Raw genomic sequence first — 22,522 nt, 5'->3', positions numbered from 1 at the left:
AACAACTGAAGCCATCAAATTCCTAACAGTAAATCCATTTACTTTTCCATTTCTAGTTGTCATTTGTTAGTCATTCACTAAAACTTGTAGGTCTAGTCTTGGCTCTTGGTGTTGGAGCTCTACTTATGCTGTAGGAAAGAACTTGGATCTTGAAGGACAAGCTACAAGGCCACACTGTTTGAATCACTGTAACATCATGGTGTTTGTGCCACAGATATGGCATAGAAGCAGTGTACAGTTTTGTACCAGTTTTCATTGCACATTTATGTGCTGCAAGTGCCACACTGGCATTATCGCATCCCACTTCACTCTCCTTTAACTTACTGGGTGGGATTTTACCGTGCTCGCACCAATGCTGGAAAATCCCACCTGAGGTCAACGGACCTTTGCATGGTCTGTGTCTCGCCCGCTATGATTCCTGTGGTGGGTGGGATGAGAAAATTCCATCTACTGGGTTAGAGCCAGGGCCCAGATGTCGTATTGCAAATGTTCTGAAGTTGAGTTTGTGAAGTGTGGTCCCTTTAAAAGCTGGTTTTGTGTTCAGTGCTTGGATGTTTACAATACAGGTACACAGGGTACGCAGACTGCAACATTTGTAATCAGTTTAAATAAGACACTCAGCTATCAGGAACCTATCAAATTTGAATTTGCTGTTGTTGATAACATCAGACCAATCCTGGTGCAGGAAAATTGATAGGTCATCAGAGTTATAAAGAGAAACCCAACTGCCTGCCTGCAGTTCAAAAGAAGAGCTGCCAACTCAACACCTTGAGCGGGCAAGAGCCCTCTCTTAAGAGAACTCTCCATCTATCTAACAAAGGGTACCAAATCAGAAAGAGCTTACAGACAACGGAATCGACAGGAGATCTCCAAAGATTTTCCAAAGCCAAAATACCTGATTTTATATTTTTGAGAGTGACTAACTTATTTTTTTTCTTTGTTTGTAAAAGATCCTTGTATTTATTTGAACAGCATTCCAGTCGAACCTTACTTTAATCAACATGTTACTTGTTTTAGTTAAAGTTCCCAGTTGGTTAAATGAATAACTTGTTAATTATTCACTTTAAGTGTGTGTCAGATATTTCTGTAAATGAAGCCCTAAACATTAATGAAGAACAGTTAACACCTTTCCAAACACTTTTAACAGATTACGAAGCAAGGTCAAAAGGGGATCAACCTCTTGTCGTAACACAAGCTTCTGGTTGTGAAGGTTCAATTCACAGTTTGCGCTTGGACTGAATGATGAGTTTTTCAGGCTTCCATTACTTGGACCATCTGCGCGATTTCCCCAACCTACACTCTGCAGCATGAGGTTCAATCTCTTATGCTGGCATGTAATACAATGGGCCTGATTTTATCAAAACTTAAACGGGCGCGAAATCGCGGTAAAGTTGGGCGATGGACCTACACCGCGATCTGCACCCGATTCCGAGCAGATTGCGGCTTTACCGACACCCGATTTTGCATTTGCATGCATTTAAATCGACTTAATGAACTGCGCGCCCAACTCTACCGCCAAATCCCACTTTACCGTCTTCTGGCCCGATCCACGTCCGCGCTGTTACCGACCTGCAAAATAAAAGTCTGAAGTCGCCGCTGCAGCCTCCAAAGAGCGGGGTCAGAGCCTGCAACGGCTCTCTGACCCAGGTCATCCTCTGGTCGGGTCTCTCCCGCTCTCTCGCACCTGCAGGGAAGAGTAATCTGTGGCTGGTAGTGTACCAGTGATGGTGCCAGGAGGGATCGGCCGCAGACAGGCAGTGGAACCCCCCCAACCAGAGGATGATACGTCACACCCCCTCTCTCCTCCCCCTCCACCCCCCCCCCCCGCCCCAGGGGATGATATGTCACACCTCCTCCCCACCCACCCGCCCCCCCAACCAGAGGATGAATGTCAGAGAGCCGCTCTCTCCACTTTCTGCTTCTTTTTTCGCACCCGGGCGCGCTGTCAGATTTGTTTCGAACTGCGCATGCGCAGTTCAGAGCTCCGATCGGTCCGCCAGCACTAAGCCCGCCCACAGCGCGGATCGGGCCGGAGCCGGCAAAACGTGTATGGGCGCGCTGCAAAGAGGATTCCAGGCGCGGATCTATTTGATGCCCAGATCCGGCACTTAGACTCAAAATGGTAAAATTCCCCCCAATGTTTTATGCATAGTCCTAATCATTTTTCAAGTTGACTCAAACAAGTATTTTCTTTTTGCCAGGCTGCCAGTGGGAATTATCATTTCATCCCGTATGTAACGACCACCAATGATGACTTCCTGTGCTGTGAGAATGATTTTCAACGGAGAGTCTCAGAGTACTTACAACCGAGCTGGGACAACTTGCTGGGACCTTTCTGCCAATCACTGGTGGAAAAATTCATCAGCCTCCTGAAAAATATTGATGTTACCTCCTGGTAGCTACTTTCATATGACTAGAAATATTAAAATTTGAGGTGGTAATTGAAAACATGGTCGGGGAGATGGAGAACAGGGAGATTGGACACTCCGCCCTCTCGCCCCCCCATCAAAAGACAATTAAAGCATAACCTAATTGAAAACAATATTAATGTTTAGATAAGGGCCAATATTGACAGGGACAGGGAGTAAAGGGGATTAGTAGCCAGGAAAGCTGAACACCATGCGACCCTTCTTTAGGATCCTCGCCAGGAAGTTAGCCTGAATGACGGGCTTGGCTTCCAGCCAGGCCTGGAGTACTCCAGAGCAGGCTGCAGCTGCAGCCTAAGGTAAAGAGCTTGCAGCTGCTAGTCATGGGGTGTAGGGGGGTTGGGGGGAGGAAGGACGTGTCCGCTAGGCAGGGACATTGGAGAATCAAATCCAAAATTGTGGATGGGGGAGTTCTTTGGATGGGAGGCTAGTTTGATAATGGGATTAGCCCATTCTCAAAGAAGAAGTTAAACTTGTCAGACCATAGGTGTGAGAAGGAGGAATGAGAGAGCCAATAAAATCCCCCAGACAACAATCAGATGATGCCGAGTTAATGTTTCCACTTGTTGGACATTCTAGAATGAGAGGCCATAGTTTTAGGCTAATGGGTGGCAGATTTAAGAATTACTTCACTCAAAGGAATTCTATACCCCAGAATGCAGTGGGCACCGGAACATTAAACAAATTTAAGGAGGAGATAGGTAGGTTTGTAATTAGTAGTGGGTTGAAGAGTTATGGGGAAAGACAGGAAGGTGGAGATGAGGCCAAGATTGGATTAGCCATGATCGTATTGAATTATGAAGCAAGCTTGAGGGACTGAATTTGCTCTTAGTTCTTATCTTCTTGTGACTGATATGCTAATTGGATAAAAGCAAAATAATATGGATGCTGGAAATCTGAAATGAAAACAGAAAATGCTGGAAATCTCAGCAGGTCTGACAGCATCTGTGGAGAGAGAAACAGTGTTAACATTTCAAGTCCGTATGACTCTTCACTCTGAAGGCTTCAAACGTTAATTCTGTTTCTCTCTCCACAGATGCTGCCTGACCTGCTGACTTTTTCCAGCATTTTCTGTTTCTGATCAGCTAATTGGTGCTGTTTGCTGAGAGAGGATTATCCGTTACTCACCAGAAGAAATATCCTTTATTATGGGATTGCATATTGGATCTCAGCTTATTATATTATCAGAATGACTGCACCTCCAACAATGCAGCACTGCCTCAGAACTGCACTGAATTATCAGCCTGGGTAATGTCCTAATATCCAAAGATGTGCAGGTTAGGTGGATTGGCCATGAACACAATGACAAAATTGTCTACAGCGTTTTGTGTGGCTTGCCTATAATGTTGCTGGAGAACCTGCCGGGGGAGGGGTCACTTTTGATGGAACCGGACAAGGCCACTGGCAGGAATGGCCAATGCCCATAGAAGGAGAGTTTGACCCGGATTTTTCCAGATTTTGCGACCACATCACCATTTATGATGTCACCATAAATGTTGATGTGGTCGCAAAATCTGGAAAACAAGATTCTCGCTGGCGAGATCCCGTTTCAAAATTTTTCATGCCCCTTGCTGGTGATGTAACAAGGTCCGCCCCCCCCCCACTGCCCAACCACAAGGGTAGGAACCTCATTTCCATATATCTTAATACATTTAAATCTTATTAAAGAGCTTCTCAGCCATACGATCCCTGCTCTGTCCCCCCCATGAATATTCATACCTTGCTGAAGTGACGTCATGTCGGCAAGGTTTGAACCAGGTATATAAAGACTGGAATCAGTCAAGGGGAACCCGTCGGGGGCACCAAGGTAAGTATGACCCCCATGTGGAGAGACCCCTCCATAGGGCACTGCCCCTGGCACAGGTTGGCATTACCGATTGGAACTGGCCCGGGGTGCACTAAGTGCCAGGAAATCTGGCCTGAAAACTTGGTTGTGCATCTGGAGAAACACTGGCACTTTTCAATCAGAGCCTGACACTCTTGACAAATTATGGTAAAATTCCACCCATTGTTTTTACTATTTTAGGAGCACACTTATGGAAATTTCAACAAATAAATGGGTAAAATGGATCCATAACATTTACAGTTTTAACCTCATGTCACACTGGGCGGGTGGCAAAGTGGTTAGCACTGCTGCCTCACAGCGCCAGAAACCCAGGTTTAATTCCAACCTCGGGTCACTGTCTATGTGGAGTTTGCACATTCTCCCCTTAGCTGCATGGGTTTCCTCCGGGTGCTCCAGTTTCTTCCCACAGTCCAAAGATGTGCGGGGTAGGTGGATTGGCCATGCTAAATTGCCCCTTAGTGTCAGGGGCACGAGCTGTGGTAAATGCATGGGTTGTGGGGATAGGCCCTGGGTGGGATTGTTGTCGGTGCAGGCTCAATGGACCGAATGGCCTTCTTCTGCACTGTAGGATTCTATAACTTTCTGTTTTCGCTGCTCCATAATTTTACTTGTCAATTGATTTGTCACTTGCAACACATTATTGTCTTTCAACATTATTGTTGTGCAACCTCTTTGTCATTGTATTCACAGCACATTTGTCAAGGATACTCTACTGAGTGACATGAGAAAATTGAGGGAGAAATACCAAGGAGAAGAGCTTGCCTGGCAGCTCTCCGGCATTAAGCAGCGTATAGAAAGCACTGAGGTCATCACGCCTGACATTATCACAAACTTGCTTTTCTCATACAGAGACATCCAGGTACAGAGCAGCAGAGTACTTTGGAAGAGATGGTCTTTTAAAGAAAAATACTACATGGAAGTTTCAGTAGCGGAAATGAGAAGAGCATGCAGACAGTGAGACTACAATATGGCCAACAACAAATTGCATTTATATAGCTCCCTTATAACGTAATGGAGCTGAGTCATAATCTCACCTGGCTCAGCCCACCTCAGTTTACCTGCTGCTGAACCCCTCACCCATGCGTTTGTTGCCTGTGGCCATAGTCCTCTCCATTCATCATCGCTCTTGTGCTTGCTACATTGGCTCCCAATTGAGCAATGCCTTCATTTTAAAATTCTCTGCCTTGTTTTCCAAATCCCTCCATGTCCTTGCCACAAGCCTCCGCAGCGGGAAACATTCCACATTCCTACCTCCGTCACGGCACTTAATCCACCCAATCTCTTTCAAGGATTTTTTAACGAGAAGATAGAGTTGCTGAGCCCGGGAGGTTTAGAAAAGGAGTTCCACAGAGTGTGTGTCAGCTGAAACCATCACTGACAGTGAGATAAAGCGAGATACCATTTGGGAGGTTATATAGAACTGGAAAAGATTGCAGATGTAGGATGGAGCAAAACTGGAAGGATTTTGAATTAATATCTGTATCAATATTTTTAGTAATTTATACTCAAGCCACAGACGACCATCTTTAAATGATATCAGTCAGGTTCATTGGTAGCTCTCTGAGTCAGAAGGTTGTGAGTTCAAGCCTCAATGTCTACTTTAGTTAAGCTATCCAACCTTTCAAAGAAGTTTTACCTCAGCAGAAATGTCAAGTTTTATTTTGGTCTTCAATGTTTTTGTGCTGAGTTTTTTTTCACTCTTGCTCTGACAGGATTATGATGGCATGGTGAAGCTGGTGGAGACCCTTGAGCTGCTGCCAACTTGTGACCTGGCCAATCAGCACAACATCAAGTTTCACTATGCATTTGCACTGAACAGGTACAGTTAGTGCTGTGAGGCGCCTGGGAGAATGCCTTGCTTCTTGTACTTTGGGACGTTTTTACTTTAGATTGGTGAGTTAAGCGGAAGCCAGATATACACATGAGGGTGAAATTAATAGAAGATGAGGTCGATAGATTTCAGTGAAGAAAGGTAAGACGAGGTCTCCGTGGAGCATAGATCAGTTGTGTAAGACCCTTAGACTCTTGTCATTTATTTATGATATGGCATTTTAATACTGAATGTGGCAAGAGGGCATGTGGCTACCAATTAGGTTCAATAATTAAAATGCAGCCGTGGATAGTCACAAGAACACTCCGTTTGGGGGCCTGTGTCATAGGCTGCAGTAAGACTTGGTAAAACCTGTGACTAGTCACATCATGCCAAAGGTTAATAAATTTGACAGCCCCCCCCGCCCCCCCCCACCCCCACTCCCAAGTCTATTCCACCATTGAGTTAAACCATGAATCATCTGTTGTTCAACATCTTTTACCTGCCTTTGTTCCATATCCTTCAATACTCTTATCCAAGTAAAATATATCAATCTCGGTCATGATTCCCAAATTGATTCCTGGCATAGGGCAGCACGGTGGTACAGTGGTTACCACTGCTGCCTCATTGTGCCAGGGACCCGGGTTCAACTCCTTCCCCTGGTGACTGTGTGGAGTTTGCACATTCTCCCCATGTCTGCGTGGCTTTCCTCCGGGTGCTCAGGTTTCCTCCCACCGTCCAAAGATGTGCCGGTTAGGTGGATTGACTATGCTAAATTGCCCCTTAGTGTCAGGGAGATTAGCAGGGTAAATACGTGGGGTTACGGGGATAGGGCTTGGGTGGGATTGTTGTCGGCGCTGGCTCGATGGACCGAATGACCTCTTTCTGCACTGTAGGGATTCCATGATCCACAACTTTTTTAGGGTATAAATTTCAGATTTCTAGTACCTTTTGTGTGAGCTTCCTGATTTCACTTCCTTCGACAAAGTAAAACCGAATTTGCTTTTGAGATTGTATCGTGCTGTTCTGGATTCCCTTGCCAGAGATTTTTTTTCCCCATGTATTGTTCTTGTTGAATGTTCTCATCATTTTGAACCCCACCATTAGCTCACTCCATAATTATCTAAACTCCTGGGAATGTAAACACGAGGGAATGGATGTTTCTGCAACCTGTCCTTATAAGTTCATAAACAAAAGACAACATTTAATCAGCTGGTGGAATTCTGGCCCTTTGTTCAGAGAACTTTGGTCAGTTTCATGAGGGAGACCCGATGGTGTAAAATGCCCTACAGACACTTAATTGGCTACTGGTAGGCCTTCACCAGGATTCAGGGCCTGGATAGTGGAAGTTCAACCAGGGGCCGACAGCTCATCATTTTGCCTCTAGGAGCGTAGGCAGCTGCCAGCAATGCACCCACCAGACACCCAGGATCACTGAGGGACCCCAGACCAAAGATGACTGAAAGCAGGGTGGGGATTGTGGGATGCAGGTTTTGGGAGTAGTCGAGAGGGAGGAGGGGGAGTGGCTTTAAGCACCCACTTCCCCAAATGCCAAGTACCTCAGTCAGGCATAGAAGACTGCTTAAAGGCCTAGTCCCACTGCCTCTGATATTTTACCAGCAGTGGGTGAGTTATTTGCCATGTTGGAAAGCGAGCAGGTATAACCTGGTTTCTTCATTGTGGGCTCAGGGAGAGAGGGGAACTCTTCTGATTAGGCACTCAATAGCCCACAGCAATTCAACCCCCACCCCCACCCCTGGACTGCCCACTAAGAAAGGCCCTCGTGCCACCATGAATGACTCCTCACTCACTGGAGCTTGCTTGAATGTCCCCAGCCAACCCGATTCCCTTACTTGGGATCTGTGGCATGCTTGCTGCCACTGCCTTGTTGCAATCCCCGGAGTGGCCACCACTTCTGGCAGTGTGTGAGGCCTGAAGAGCAGCTGACCAATCAGATTGGATCTCTTAAAGAAGTGAACGCCTGGACTGCAGGCAGTGAATTGCCTAATTTTTGTAAAATGCAGTTTGGACTTCCAGAACCATCCAAAGGTGGGATTGTCCTTCCCCCCACTTCCTGCAAGGTGGACAGGCCACCACCCCTGGAATCCTGACCCAGCTACAACATCTCAATCCCTTCATTACTGAGTTCAACTCAGTGATCTCTGACACCTTCCTGCATTGAATAATTTGCAACCATTAAAGTAACCGAGAGCTGATTTCTATGAGAGATATTTAAATTGTCAGGGGGATTTGATTTGATATGAGAATCAAGTACAAGGTGACATAATCTTAAAATTAGAATTAGATGGTTCAGGAACAACTTCAGGAGACACTTTTTCATCTAAAGGGTAATCAATGTCTGGAACTCTGTTCCCAAATGGCTGTGGAAGCTGGAACACAATCTGAGCTTTCTGAACTGAAATTGACTCTTGTTAGGTAAGAGAATCAAGAAATATGGAGAACAGGTGAAACATTGATTTGAGAAGTGACCAACCATGAACAAATGAATGGCAGAGCAGACATGATGGGCTGAATGGTCTGCACCTGTTTCTATTGCTATAATTTTCCAACATCATCATGTTAGTTGGCCAGCTACGTTTCCTTGTAGTTTAGTTTGGTAAGGGAGGGCTGGCATGTGGAATTGGTGTGACATAAACAGTCTTTAATAACTGGACCAGTTACAAGGAGCGGTATTAACTGTTAACGTCAGGATTCAATTAACGATTAGTAAGAGGCAGTATAATACCCTGTTATGGCCTTTGCTAGCAGCAAGCTTCACAATTTGTTCAGTTAACCTCTCCCTCACTGCAGAATCCAACGTACTGCTTTCTCATGTTCAAATCTGGAAAACAATGACCATTGAAGTTTAAGAAAAAATGTAACTGGTCCACACCGGTCCTTTGGGAAAGGGCTGCAAACAACCCTATCCACGACTGGATCACAGGAGAATTTAGTTGGCCTGACTTATTGCAGCCAGCTCTGACACTGAACTGGTGCACAGTTAGGCTCAGGGAGGTGGGTGGTTTAAAAGTTTGGGAAGGGGTATGCCAGCAGCAGATATTATTTTGGAGCCAGGGAGAACCAGTTGTTGCTCCAGAAAAATACAACCAGCGAAACATTTTGTGCCAGCTTTTGAATGGCCACTCGCCGTCCCTTTAAAGACCACTCGTCAAGCTGCTCTGCACCTGCTGTAACCTGGGCCCAACAACTAGCGTGTGGCACTGATTTGCAGAGAAAAGGAGTTTTACGCATGTTTCAGATGGATGGGCTGATCATCCATTTATAGAACCACATCAATGTGGTTTAACTTTGGGCATCACTGGGACAACGGTGGTGCCCCTCCTCCTAACTTTTAAGTGCTTGGCTACTGGTTTTTCAGGTCAAAATGAATGACCATGAGTTGAATTTCTCCCCTTGAATCAGTTAATGTCTTCTGAACTGGGTTAACAAGTCATTCAAACAGTCATTACTAATCAAAGGAAATATTGGACAGTTCTATTGGCATTGGATCAGGAAACAACTCTGCAGAAAAATTTCCATTCACTAGCATCTGACTGGTGTCAAAAATTGGAATAACCGTGGATAACCAGCTTTAATTATAGTCAAAAGTTATGTCTATGAGTGGCAACTTATTCTCCCACTCCCTTGGTACTTCCCCATCCCACCTGCAGGCATGGGGGCACATGGTGGGCTTGGCACTGAGAGTACTTAACACTTACACAGGAATCTAAGATCTCCTGGCTTCAGGTTAAACAAGGTCGAGGAAATCTCCTGCTGAGTATTACCAGCCAGATCTCTCCTCGGCTGGCAAGTCAGTACTGCTTAATATTGAGGGAAGAAAAGGTATGACTGTTACACGAGGTGAGGAGCCATCACTGAATGAACTGAGACCCTAGGCACCAGACTGGACCTGTGTCAAGTGGTTAAGGAACCAAACGAGGCCGAACTGACTCAACTTCACTCTTACAAAACAAAGATTATTAAGAAGGAAGTTTACTGGAAGTCAGATTAAATTGACCACAAACGTTAGTTAGGTTAGGTGCATTGACCCGAACAGGCACCGGAATGTGGCGACTCGGGGAATTTCACACCAGTGTTAATAATGTAAGCCTTACTTGTGACAAATAAATAAACTTTAAACTTTATAAAAAACATTTCAGGAAATGTTTCCCAACACAGTTTCCACTCCACCTCTCCACCCAGAAACCAATTTTAAAAATACAGTTATTGGGGTGGGGGGGGGGGGGGGGGGCGGGGGGGGGATCCCCTACAAACATTAGACAATTATTTCTGTCAGGGCCAGCAAATAAGGCCAGAGTAGGTAAAGACAGAATGATCTGAATGTTCACAGCATTTATTACACAATGGATAAATTGACAGTACCAATCAATTATGTGATTCTCTGAAATGGGTATGTTATGACAGCCATTACCGAGATGTGGTTGAAAAGTATTAACAAAGGATGAGATCTGTACAATAGTGAGAAATGATCCTGGTTCAGAAGATCATATTATAGAATCAGTTTGGGTTAAGACATAGCAAAGGAAGGAAGTCATTGGTGGGAATAGCTCCATCGATTGACAAAATCGAATCGAGCAGCATGTTCTTTCAGCTGCTCGCAATAAGCAGATTACTGACCGTACTCAACCAAGCTGTGGTTGCAAAACTCAGAACATAGTATCTTAATGTTCCATGTGATTCTGCAATTGGACAGCATTTGCTGAACAACCTAGGTATGCTAAGAATTGCGCTAACCACTAATTTAAGATGATCGGTCAGGCTTGGAATGTAGTTCACTTATGTTTGCTAGAAGCTACGTATATTCTTATGTAGGGACCTTTCCTCTGCAGGCAAAAGGAGTATGTCCAGTCATTGCACCTTTTTTGAACCTCCCAAGGTTAAAGTGTCCTGCTTCTCTTTTCATCTCAGGTCTGAGTGACAGCCATTCTGCGTGAGAGCACCGCACAGCAATGTAGAAACCACTATCTGTTCCCCACTCCTCAAGAGGCTAAGTGGCTTCAGCAGAAAAGAGGGGCATCTTATCCCAGGGCTATTATGGGCCTGGTCTTGTATTGTAGTGCAACAGTAGTCAGCACTGCCTTCTAAACTCAATTTTCTGATATGCAGCATAATCTAAGGAGCAGAGATGCTTTCGGTGACTTAGCTGTCAAAAGGTTTTCTCATCCATCTTTTGGATCAGATGTTAAACTCAAATTCTATCTGCTCTCTCAGGTGGACGTAAAAGATCCCAGGACACTATTTCAAAAAAGAACATGGAAGTTCTGTCTGGTGTCCTGATCTACGGGCAGCACGGTGGCATAGTGGTCAGCATTTTTGCCTCACAATGCTAGGGATCCAGGTTCGATTCCTGGCTTGGGTCATTGTCTGCGTGTAGTTTGCACATTCTCCCCGTGTCTGGGTGGGCTTCCTCTGGATGCTCCGGTTCTTCCCACGGTCTGAAAGACATGCTGGTTAGGTACATTGGCCATAATAAATTCTCCCTCAGTGTACCTGAACACGTGCCAGAGTGTGGCGACTAGGGGATTTTCACAGTAATTTCATTACAGTGTTAATGTAAGTCCATTTGTGACAATAATAAATAAACTTTAACTTTAAACAATATTTATCTCTCAGTTAACATCCCAAAAGTAGATAACCTGGCCATTGTCACTTTGCTGTTTGTGGGAGCTTGCTGTGTACAAATTAGCTGCCATGTTTCCTACATTACACCAATGAATACACTTCGCTACATATACACATGCAAGGGTTTCTTCTTTTCCTTAAGCCTTATTCCTAGTTTTACTAGTTTGTGTTTTGCCTTTGCAGGAGGAATCACCCGGGTGACAGACAAAAAGCCTTATGTATAATGCTTGAGGTGCTGAGTTTATGTGAGCGGCCTGCCCCTGACATGTACTGTTTGTGTGGAAGAATTTACAAAGATCTCTTTCTTGACTCGTATTGTGAGGATGTGGTCAATCGGGACAGTGCAATAGAATGGTAAGGATTCAAGTTCTTCGAAATATGTTGGGAAGCAATGGTGAATTTCTCAGGAGTAAAACCTCCTTATTTATATTGTTCAATCGAGCTGTTTTCTGACTTGTAACAAGTGCATAAGTCAGGAAGATCAGAGTATGACAAACGGCCAAATCCTACAAAAGCTGCTATATGTCTTGGATGAGTGAAAGAAATCAGTTCCTATTGCAAGGGTGGAAGGGGAGGATCCAGATAGCCAGGGATCACATGATGGATGCTTGAGGGTGTCTGCTGCTGACTGGGGTTCAGTGGTCACTGATTGGGATATGAGGGCTAAAGGGTATTTTACTGGACAGCTTGCTGGACTTGGAGGAAACATTATTCCTCCACGTGGACCACAAGCAGTACTGTAGAGGTACTTTTTAATTCATTCATGTGCTGTGAGCTATGCTGGCAAATTAAGGATTGTCCATCCCTAATTACTCCTCAAAAAGTGACAGTGAACTGCTTTAAACGGCTGCAGTCCATGTGGTGTAGGTTAGTGCTGTTAGGAATGAGTTCCAGGGTTTTGACCCAGTGACAGTGAAGGAACAACAATAGTTTCAAGTCAGGATGGTGTGTGACTTGGAGGGAAACTTGCTGACGGTGGTGTTACCATTAGTCTGTTCCCCTTATTCTCTGGTTGTTAGAGGCCAGAGGTTTGGAAGGGGCTTTCAAAGCAGCTGCCTTGGTGAGATACTGCTGTACATATAGTAGATGGTACATACTGCTACCACTCTGTGGTATTGGCTGAGAGGGTGAATGTTTAAGGAGATGGAATTATCTCACAGATTCAGTCCTTTTCATTCTTCTTTCAGCTGCCAGGTTTCCTTCAAGGCAGGTTCATTTCTTGTTTCAGGTTATTTTAGCCATTTTAGCCTCTGGTATGACCCCAACCCATTGGTTTTTCAGAATTAAAATTCGGTGCATAGAATCTTGAAACACAGGATGAGGCCATTCAGTTCCATTGTGCCTATGCTGGCTCTCTGAAGGGGCTACCCAATTCTCACTTGCTCTGTAACTATAGCCCTGCATTCATTTTCAAATGTTTATCAAATTCCCTTTGGAAAGTCATTATTGATCCTGTCTCCATCACTCTTTCAACCAATGCATTCCAGACCATTAAGGGAGATTTAGTAGTGCTGTTCAGTATTAGAATGCAGAATTTTGGTAGAGTGAGCAAGGAGATTTTTTTTTCCCCCAGCAGCAGGAGGATTAGTACTGGGACCGGATTCCGGATATTTGACAAAAGACCCAGTTAGAGGGAAGGATTTTTATAAGCAGCGGGCCCGATTTTACCATTGCATCGCACCCGTTTTCGGGCGCGGAAACATGGTAAAGTTGAGCATGAGGCCATTAACGCGATCCACGCCCGCGTCCACGCAGATGCCCACTTTACCAAGGCCCAAAAATGGCCGCGATCTGATTCACGCCCGAAATGGGCGCAACAGCGATTTAAATGTATTTGCATGCATTTAAATTGAATTAATGAACTGCCTGCCCAACTTTATCAGCATTTCCCCCTTTACCATCGCATTTGTGTGTCCAGATTTGGCGCGAAACAGACATGCTCGGCCAGATTGTTGTCTGGTGGGGAGGGGGGGGGTAGGAAGGCCAGATCATTGTCTGGGGGGGGTGGGGGGCAGGGGCAGGGGGGTCTGCTGCCCCTCTGTGGGCGATCAGTGGGGGGGGAAGGGGGCAGAGTGTTGTGATCAGTCTGGATAGTGGGGGTGGGTGGGTGGATAAGGGGAACAGTTAAGTTGTGGGGGTGAGGCGATATCAGTGGGATCCATCGCTCCTGGGCCACTTTATCTGCTTTTTGCGACCTGAGAGCGATGTGACAGCGGCGCGATTTTCAATTTGTTTTCCTCACTGTGCATGTGCAGTTCAGAGCTCCGATCGTTTTGGGCGTGCTAAGCCCCGCCCACAGCACGATTCAGACTCGCGATTTTTTTTTTCAGGCTGTGTGTGTATGGGAGCGCCTGAGAATAGATTTCCAATTCGGATCTGAATTGCGCCCAGATTCTGCACTTAGAATGAAAATGGTAAAATCGGGCCCAGTGTGTTGTTATGAGCTGGAAAAGGTGCTGGAAGTTGATTCAACAGCAACTTTGGAAAAGGGAATTCGATATGTGTATGAATAGGAATATTTTCATGGCTGTGGGCAAAAGGCAAGGGAGTGGGACGAATGGGATAGCTTCTTCAAAATGTTGGCAAATGTACAATAGACTGAATGGCCTTCTTCTGCATTGTAGATTCTGTGATGCCCTTCTTGGAAAGTAACATAGGGTTTACTCAATGGCATGCAGGTTAAACACATAGGATGGGATTTTTCAGCCGTGCTCACCCCAAAACTGGAGAACTCCACCCAAGGTCAATGGACCTTTGCATTGTTTGCCCCTCCCACCCCCACCTGCTATGGTTCCCGTGGCGAGCAGGGCGGGAGAATTCCCCCCATTCCCTTTCTGGCCACCATTCCTTGTGTCAGCTTCTCTGATCCGCACTCAGATTTTCTTTGTCTGCAACCTCACCAGTATTTGGACTCCCAAGTGCATCCCTCTCAGGGTTATCCAACACATTTTTGGCGATTTATAACTATCGTAGGATAGATGATGATGGACAACCTTTCCTCACTCTTTCAGCAGAGACGGGTTTAGCAAGTCGTCCACCTACCCTCATGTGCATCATAGAGTTGGCATGCATATTCCAGATAACATCCAAGGTTTAGCCATGGGTAACTTCATAAAATCCCTACGGTGCTATTCGGCCCATTGAGCCTCCATCGATAACATTCCACCCAGGCCCTATCCCCATAAGCCTACGTATTTATCCTGCTAATCCCCCTGACACTAAGGGGCAATTTAGCATAGCCAATCAACCTAACCCGCACATCTTTGGACTGTGGGAGGAAACTGGAGTACCTAGAGGAAACCCATGCATACATGGGGAGAACGTGCAGACTCCACACAGACAATGACCCGATCCAGAATTGACCCCAAGTCCCTGGCAATGTGAGGCAACAATGCTTGCCACCATGCCATCCCTTCATGAGGCACAAGGTCAAAAGCTTTAGCAAAAGGCAAAAAAATCTGTCTTATGAAGATTTGCAATCTCCTATGAAGGCAAAATCCATTCCAGGCATTTCAGGGTGGTGCCCAACCGCAATACCTGGGTTGCTACACATTAGCAAGTAGCTGATTTGGGAGTGCAGCCTTTTCCTTTCTAATTTGCTCCAAGGCAGTGTAATATGCACGCCACATCAACTGAGAGAGTCACCTTAATGGCCATAGTCAGCTGTGTGTGTATGGGAGCGCCTGAGAATAGATTTCCAATTCGGATCTGAATTGCGCCCAGATTCAACACTTAGAATGAAAATGGTAAAATCGGGCCCAGTGTGTTGCTATGAACTGGAAAAGGTGCTGGAAGTTGATTCAACAGCAACTTTGGAAAAGGGAATTCGATATGTGTATGAAAAGGAATATTTTCAGGGCTGTGGGCAAAAGGCAAGGGAGTGGGACGAATGGGAAAATGTTGGCAAATGTACAATAGACTGAATGGCCGCCTTCTGCATTGTAGATTCTTCTGGCTCACTCAGTTTCCTTTTGGAAATGGAAGTGACACCAGTATCCTGGAATGCACAAGATACACATGCCTCAACCAGAACACTATTCATCAGCCTTACTAGTCTAAAAATCCTGGCACTGTTAACCCCTCTTCAGTATGAGTTCAGCACCATCCCTCGCAAGTGTCCACATTCCATGTGAACTAGTGCTGTTTGAAGATTGGGGCCTGCCTATCAGAGCTTTTAAACGACAATCGGTGCCAATCCCACCTCAGGAGCTAGGTGGAGGGTCAGATGTCTGCAACCTGAACCTGGAAAAGGGATGAAGCATGTCTTCACTATAACGAAAGTATAAGACTTTTAAAAAAAACTTAGCAATAAATAATTCCACCATTTATCTGCAAAGGCCTCTATTCTCTCTCTGAAAATGAGGGCGAATGTGAAGAGATTTTCCCCATAATTATCTGCACAAGTGTCAGAATGTTGAGTTATCTGAAGCTTAAGTAATGACGAATTGCTTGTTAAGTGTAACTGTATGCCATAGGTCCATTTCTCGAGCTGTTTTTGAAGTGATAGACGGCTATTGGTAGCTTTAGGGATTTGTGTATGCACAACACTGTTTCCTCTGTGCTTGAATATGACATTAACGAATAACTCCCTGTGTTTCTATCAATGATCAGGTACCGCAAAGGCTTTGAGCTCCAACCCACTCTGTACTCTGGAATTAATCTGGCAATTCTCCTCATTGCTGCTGGTCAGCAGTTTGAGAGCTCAATGGAGCTGAGAAAAATTGGTGAGTGCATTAGTGTTACGGTGCAAATGTTTTTTTAATCAAAATAAATCTCCTGAAAGGGACTGTAATATCATTCTATGCAAGTAGGAGCTAAAGAGACCCATCACTGAACATTGCTTCTGTTGTGCTGACTGTTTTAAGGGTGATTTTGAATGCGGAGGGCGATAAGGAATCCCAGAAGATTGCTCTGTTGCTTTTTGTCACAATGGCACGAGGTGCAAGCATTTTTAATATGAATTTTGTTAGTGCACATCCATTAGCAATATTGGACAAGTTTCCTTTGTGTGTGAAGATCAACTTTAGCAACATATTTGCTAATCATGTTTGGGTTCCTGAGATGAACTGTATTTATTTGCATGAAGCATCAGTCTATAGTCCTCACATTGACAAGATAAATTAGCAGCAACTCTGTGCTGAACCATCGTTGGTTCCTACCAGGTAGTACTGAGCCAGGGTCTGGCCAGTACTATGAGTCTGTATATATGTTGCTGTTGGGGTTAGGGTTGGGTTGTTCTACATGTTACTGTTGGGGTTAGGGTTGGGCTGTTCTACCTGTAATATAGTTATTATGGTACATCCCAGTTGGGCTCCGCCTCCTGGGAGAGGTATAAAGGTCACTGCTCTGTCTGGGACCCTTCAGTCTGGGATCGTGTATTATATATGGTAGCTCTATTGTAGCAGTCAATAAAAGCCTTTATTTCCTCGAGCATCTCTAGCCTCGTGAGTTATATCGCGCATCAATTTTATTGACTACTAATTGAACTCTCGTCATTGAAAAAAAAAGAAAACGATACAGAGAGCATGGAGCAAAGGTTAAAACCCGAACGTCTTACGATGGACCCACGTGCGGCGGGCGCCTCGAACACCTTCGGCCACTGGTTGAAATGTTTTCAGGACTACCTCGAAGCCTCCGCAGCGGTCACCACGGACGACGACAGACTCCGGGTCCTCCACGCGAGGGTAAGCGACGCTGTATATCTAGCGATCCGTGCAGCCACCGACTACAAAGGGGCCCTCGAGCTTCTTAAGAAGCGCTACATTAAACCGCCAAACGAGATGCATGCTCGATATCTCTTAGCCACTCGACGACGGCAGCCCGGCGAAACGACGGAACAGTATGCGTGCAAGCTCCTACAGCTAGCCAGGGGCTGTAACTGCAAAGCAGTGTCGGCAGACCAGAACATGAACGACCTCGCTCAAGATGTGTTTGTGGCGGGAATCGGATCATCTTATATCCGACTTCGGCTGTTGGAGCAAGGTAATCTCGATCTCACTAAATCTATGGAGCTAGCGGATACGCTAGAAACGGCTTCCAAAAGCCTGGCAATGTATCCCGACGACCACGTGGAGACAGCGTGGCAGGAGCAGTCACAGACCCCACTTCGTCCAGCGGGTCTGAAAAGCTGCGTGATGGCGTGCCCACCCTCGGGCCTGACGACGGCAGCAGCTCCGGGCGGCCCGCGGTGTTACTTCTGTGGGGGAGTGAAGCACAATCGGCAGCGATGTCCCGCTAAAGCGGTGTTGTGCTCCGCCTGCGGCAAGAAAGGGCATTATTCGAAGGTATGCCGATCCAAACTTACTTCCAGGAACAGCAGTGCGGCGTGCGACTCCCCGGAGCCGGGTTCCTCGTCGTCGGCGTCGTCAAGGGTTTCTTCCACGTGCGAGGCCAGGACGTCGCCATTCCAGACGACGGAGTCGCAAGAGACGCGCGACCACCAGGGGTCGCTGATTTTGGCGCCATCGCCCACGTGCGACCTATGGGAGCAGCCATTTTGGTCGGCACTGACCGCGAATGACCAGCAGGGGTCGTCATCATCCATCTCAGCTGCCTGCAGTGGCGCTCACGAACCAACGGTGGCGTCGATCATCCTGGACCAGGCAAAGCCTCACAGACTCGACAAGTCCATGATGGACATACAGTTAAACAAACGCACGATTTATTGTCTGTTTGACAGCGGGAGCACGGAGAGCTTTATTCACCCAGACGCCGTGAAGCGGTGTGGCCTCCAGATCCAGCCTGTCAAGCAGACAATTTCGATGGCATCAAGGTCCCGGTCTGTCACCGTGCTAGGGAGTTGCATGGTAAATCTAACGGTGCAGGGCACAGTTTACGAGAGCTTCAAGCTCCTGGTGTTACCGTACCTTTGCGCGCCAATACTCCTCGGACTAAATTTCATGGTCCACTTGAAGAGTGTAACCCTACAGTACAGTGGGCCACTCCCTCCGCTTTCAGTGGGAGAACAGCAGCCTCTAAATTGCCCAACGCGCTCCACTTATAGCCTCTCGACGCTTAAGATTACCACACCCTCCCTATTCCAGAATCTCGTGCCAGGCTGCAAGCCCATCGCAACTAAGAGTAGGCGTTACAGCGCTGAGGATCGGATCTTCATTCGATCTGAGGTTCAGCGGCTCCTCAAGGAAGGGATCATACAATCTAGCGCTAGTCCATGGAGAGCGCAAGTAGTGGTGGTTAAGAATGGGAACAAACCCCGGATGGTCATTGACTATAGTCAGACCATTAATAGATACACGCAGCTGGATGCGTATCCCCTCCCGCGCATTTCTGACATGGTCAACCAGATTGCGCAGTACCGGGTGTTCTCCACCATCGACCTAAAGTCTGCCTACCACCAGCTCCCCATTCGCCCAGAGGACCGACAATACACGGCTTTTGAGGCGGATGGTCGCTTGTACCATTTTCCAAGGGTTCCTTTTGGTGTCACCAATGGGGTCTCGGTCTTCCAGCGTGCTATGGACCGAATGGTGGACCATAACGGACTGCGGGCTACCTTCCCGTACCTGGATAACATCACCATCTGCGGCCATGACCAGCAGGACCACGATCGCAACCTCCTTAGATTCCTACGCACTGCATCTCGCCTGAATCTGACCTACAACAGGGAGAAGTGTGTATTTTGCACGCGCCGCCTAGCTATCCTCGGATACGTGGTGGAAAACGGGGTCATTGGCCCTGATCCAGACCGTATGCGTCCCCTTCTCGAACTTCCCCTGCCCACTCGCACAAAAGCACTGAGAAGATGCTTAGGCTTCTTCTCTTACCACGCACGGTGGGTTCCCAATTACGCGGACAAAGCCCGTCTGCTCATCGAGTCTACCTCTTTTCCCCTAGCACCAGAGGCTCGTTTGGCCTTTGAAAAACTAAAAGCCGACATCGCGAAAGCCACGATGCACGCTATCGATGAGTCCATCCCCTTCCAGGTGGAGAGCGATGCATCTGATTTCGCCCTGGCCGCCACACTTAACCAGGCGGGCAGGCCCGTCGCCTTTTTTTCTCGCACCCTCCAAGGCCCCGAAATTCGACATTCGGCGGTGGAAAAGGAGGCCCAGGCCATTGTGGAGGCTGTCCGGCATTGGCGCCATTACTTGGCGGGAAAACGGTTCACCCTGATCACGGACCAGTGATCCGTGGCGTTCATGTTCAATAACACGTTACGGGGCAAGATCAAGAACGATAAGATCTTGAGGTGGAGAATCGAACTCTCCACCTATAATTACGACATCATGTATCGTCCAGGGAAACTCAACGAGCCGTCGGATGCCCTGTCGCATGGAACATGCGCCAGTATGCAGGAGAATCGTTTGCAGGCTCTCCACAATGACCTCTGCCATCCAGGGGTCACTCGGCTCTACCACTTCGTAAAAGCCCGGAATCTACCCTACTCGGTGGAGGATGTCAGGTCCATAACTAGAAGCTGCCGGGTATGCGCGGAATGCAAACCGCACTTTTACCGACCTGACAGGGCACAACTCGTTAAGGCCACTCGTCCCTTCGAAAGACTGAGTGTGGACTTTAAGGGCCCCCTTCCCTCGACAGATCGGAATGTGTACTTCCTCAATATCATTGATGAGTACTCACGATTCCCTTTTGTCATTCCCTGCTCTGATACGACCGCTGCAACGGTTATCAAGGCATTTCATGATCTTTTCACCCTGTTCGGGTACCCCTGTTACATCCATAAGACCATAAGACCATAAGACATAGGAGCGGAAGTAAGGCCATTCGGCCCATCGAGTCCACTCCACCATTCAATCATGGTTGATTTCAACTCCATTTACCCGCTCTCTCCCCATAGCCCTTAATTCCTCGAGAAATCAAGAATTTATCAATTTCTGTCTTGAAGACGCTCAACGTCTCGGCCTCCACAGCCCTCTGTGGCAATGAATTCCACAGACCCAACACTCTCTGGCTGAAGAAATTTCTCCTCATCTCTGTTCTAAAGTGACTCCCTTTTATTCTAAGGCTGTGCCCCCGCGTCCTAGTCTCCCCTGTTAATGGAAACAACTTCCCTACGTCCATCCTATCTAAGCCGTTCATTATCTTGTAAGTTTCTATCAGATCTCCCCTCAACCTCCTAAACTCCAATGAATATAATCCCACGATCCTCAGACGTTCATCGTATGTCAGGCCTACCATTCCTGGGATCATCCGTGTGAATCTCCGCTGGACCCGCTCCAGTGCCAGTATGTCCTTCCTGAGGTGTGGGGCCCAAAATTGCTCACAGTACTCCAAATGGGGCCTAACCAGTGCTTTATAAAGCCTCAGAAGTACATCCCTGCTTTTGTATTCCAAGCCTCTTGAGATAAATGACAACATTACATTTGCTTTCTTAATTACGGACTCAACCTGCAAGTTTACCTTTAGAGAATCCTGGACTAGGACTCCCAAGTCCCTTTGCACTTTAGCATTATGAATTTTGTCACCGTTTAGAAAATAGTCCATGCCTCTATTCTTTTTTCCAAAGTGTACGACCTCGCACTTGCCCACGTTGAATTTCATCAGCCACTTCTTGGACCACTCTCCTAAACTGTCTAAATCTTTCTGCAGCCTCCCCACCTCCTCAATACTACCTGCCCCTCCACCTATCTTTGTATCATCGGCAAACTTGGCCAGAATGCTCCCAGTCCCGTCATCTAGATCGTTAATATATAAAGAGAACAGCTGTGGCCCCAACACTGAACCCTGCGGGACACCACTTGTCACCGGTTGCCATTCTGAGAAAGAACCTTTTATCCCAACTCTCTGCCTTCTGTCTGACAGCCAATCGTCAATCCATGTTAGTACCTTGCCTCGAATACCATGGGCCCTTATTTTACTCAGCAGTCTCCCGTGAGGCACCTTGTCAAAGGCCTTTTGGAAGTCAAGATAGATAACATCCATTGGCTCTCCTTGGTCTAACCTATTTGTTATCTCTTCAAAGAACTCTAACAGGTTTGTCAGGCACGACCTCCCCTTACTAAATCCATGCTGACTTGTCTTAATCCGACCCTGCACTTCCAAGAATTTAGAAATCTCATCCTTAACGATGGATTCTAGAATTTTGCCAACAACTGAGGTTAGGCTAATTGGCCTATAATTTTCCATCTTTTTTCTTGTTCCCTTCTTGAACAGTGGGGTTACAACAGCGATTTTCCAATCCTCTGGGACTTTCCCTGACTCCAGTGACTTTTGAAAGATCATAACTAACGCCTCCACTATTTCTTCAGCTATCTCCTTTAGAACTCTAGGATGTAGCCCATCTGGGCCCGGAGATTTATCAATTTTCAGACCTTTTAGTTTCTCTAGCACTTTCTCCTTTGTGATGGCAACCATATTCAACTCTGCCCCCTGACTTTCCTGAATTGTTAGGATATTACTCATGTCTTCTACTGTGAAGACTGACGCAAAGTACTTATTAAGTTCCTCAGCTATTTCCTTGTCTCCCATCACTAGATTACCAGCGTCATTTTGGAGCGGCCCAATGTCTACTTTTGCCTCCCGTTTGTTTTTAATGTATTTAAAGAAACTTTTACTATCATTCCTAATGTTACTGGCTAGCCTACCTTCATATTTGATCCTCTCCTTCCTTATTTCTCTCTTTGTTATCCTCTGTTTGTTTTTATAGCCTTCCCAATCTTCTGACTTCCCACTACTCTTTGCCACATTATAGGCTCTCTCTTTTGCCTTGATGCATTCCCTGACTTCCTTTGTCAGCCATGGCTGCCTAATCCCCCCTCTGATAACCTTTCTTTTGTTTGGGATGAACCTCTGCACTGTGTCCTCAATTACTCCCAG

General features: G+C 46.4%; 1 protein-coding gene across 2 annotated transcripts in view; it reads left to right on the top strand.

The window, feature by feature from the left end:
• The window catches only part of map3k15 (mitogen-activated protein kinase kinase kinase 15), a 134,468-nt gene that overhangs the window by 22,268 nt on the left and 89,678 nt on the right, over positions 1 to 22,522 (top strand). For both annotated transcript variants that reach the window (XM_078232396.1, XM_078232397.1), the window contains exons 3-7: positions 2,202 to 2,395; positions 4,963 to 5,131; positions 5,985 to 6,091; positions 11,909 to 12,079; positions 16,337 to 16,449. In XM_078232396.1, coding sequence (XP_078088522.1) covers positions 2,202 to 2,395; positions 4,963 to 5,131; positions 5,985 to 6,091; positions 11,909 to 12,079; positions 16,337 to 16,449 — 754 coding nt within the window. The remainder of the gene's footprint in view (positions 1 to 2,201; positions 2,396 to 4,962; positions 5,132 to 5,984; positions 6,092 to 11,908; positions 12,080 to 16,336; positions 16,450 to 22,522) is intronic.

This window comes from Mustelus asterias, chromosome 17, assembly GCF_964213995.1.
Source record: "Mustelus asterias chromosome 17, sMusAst1.hap1.1, whole genome shotgun sequence".
Taxonomy (NCBI): Eukaryota; Metazoa; Chordata; class Chondrichthyes; order Carcharhiniformes; family Triakidae; genus Mustelus; species Mustelus asterias.
Note: the sequence above shows the minus strand (reverse complement) of the source record. Positions and strands in the feature narration are given on the sequence as shown.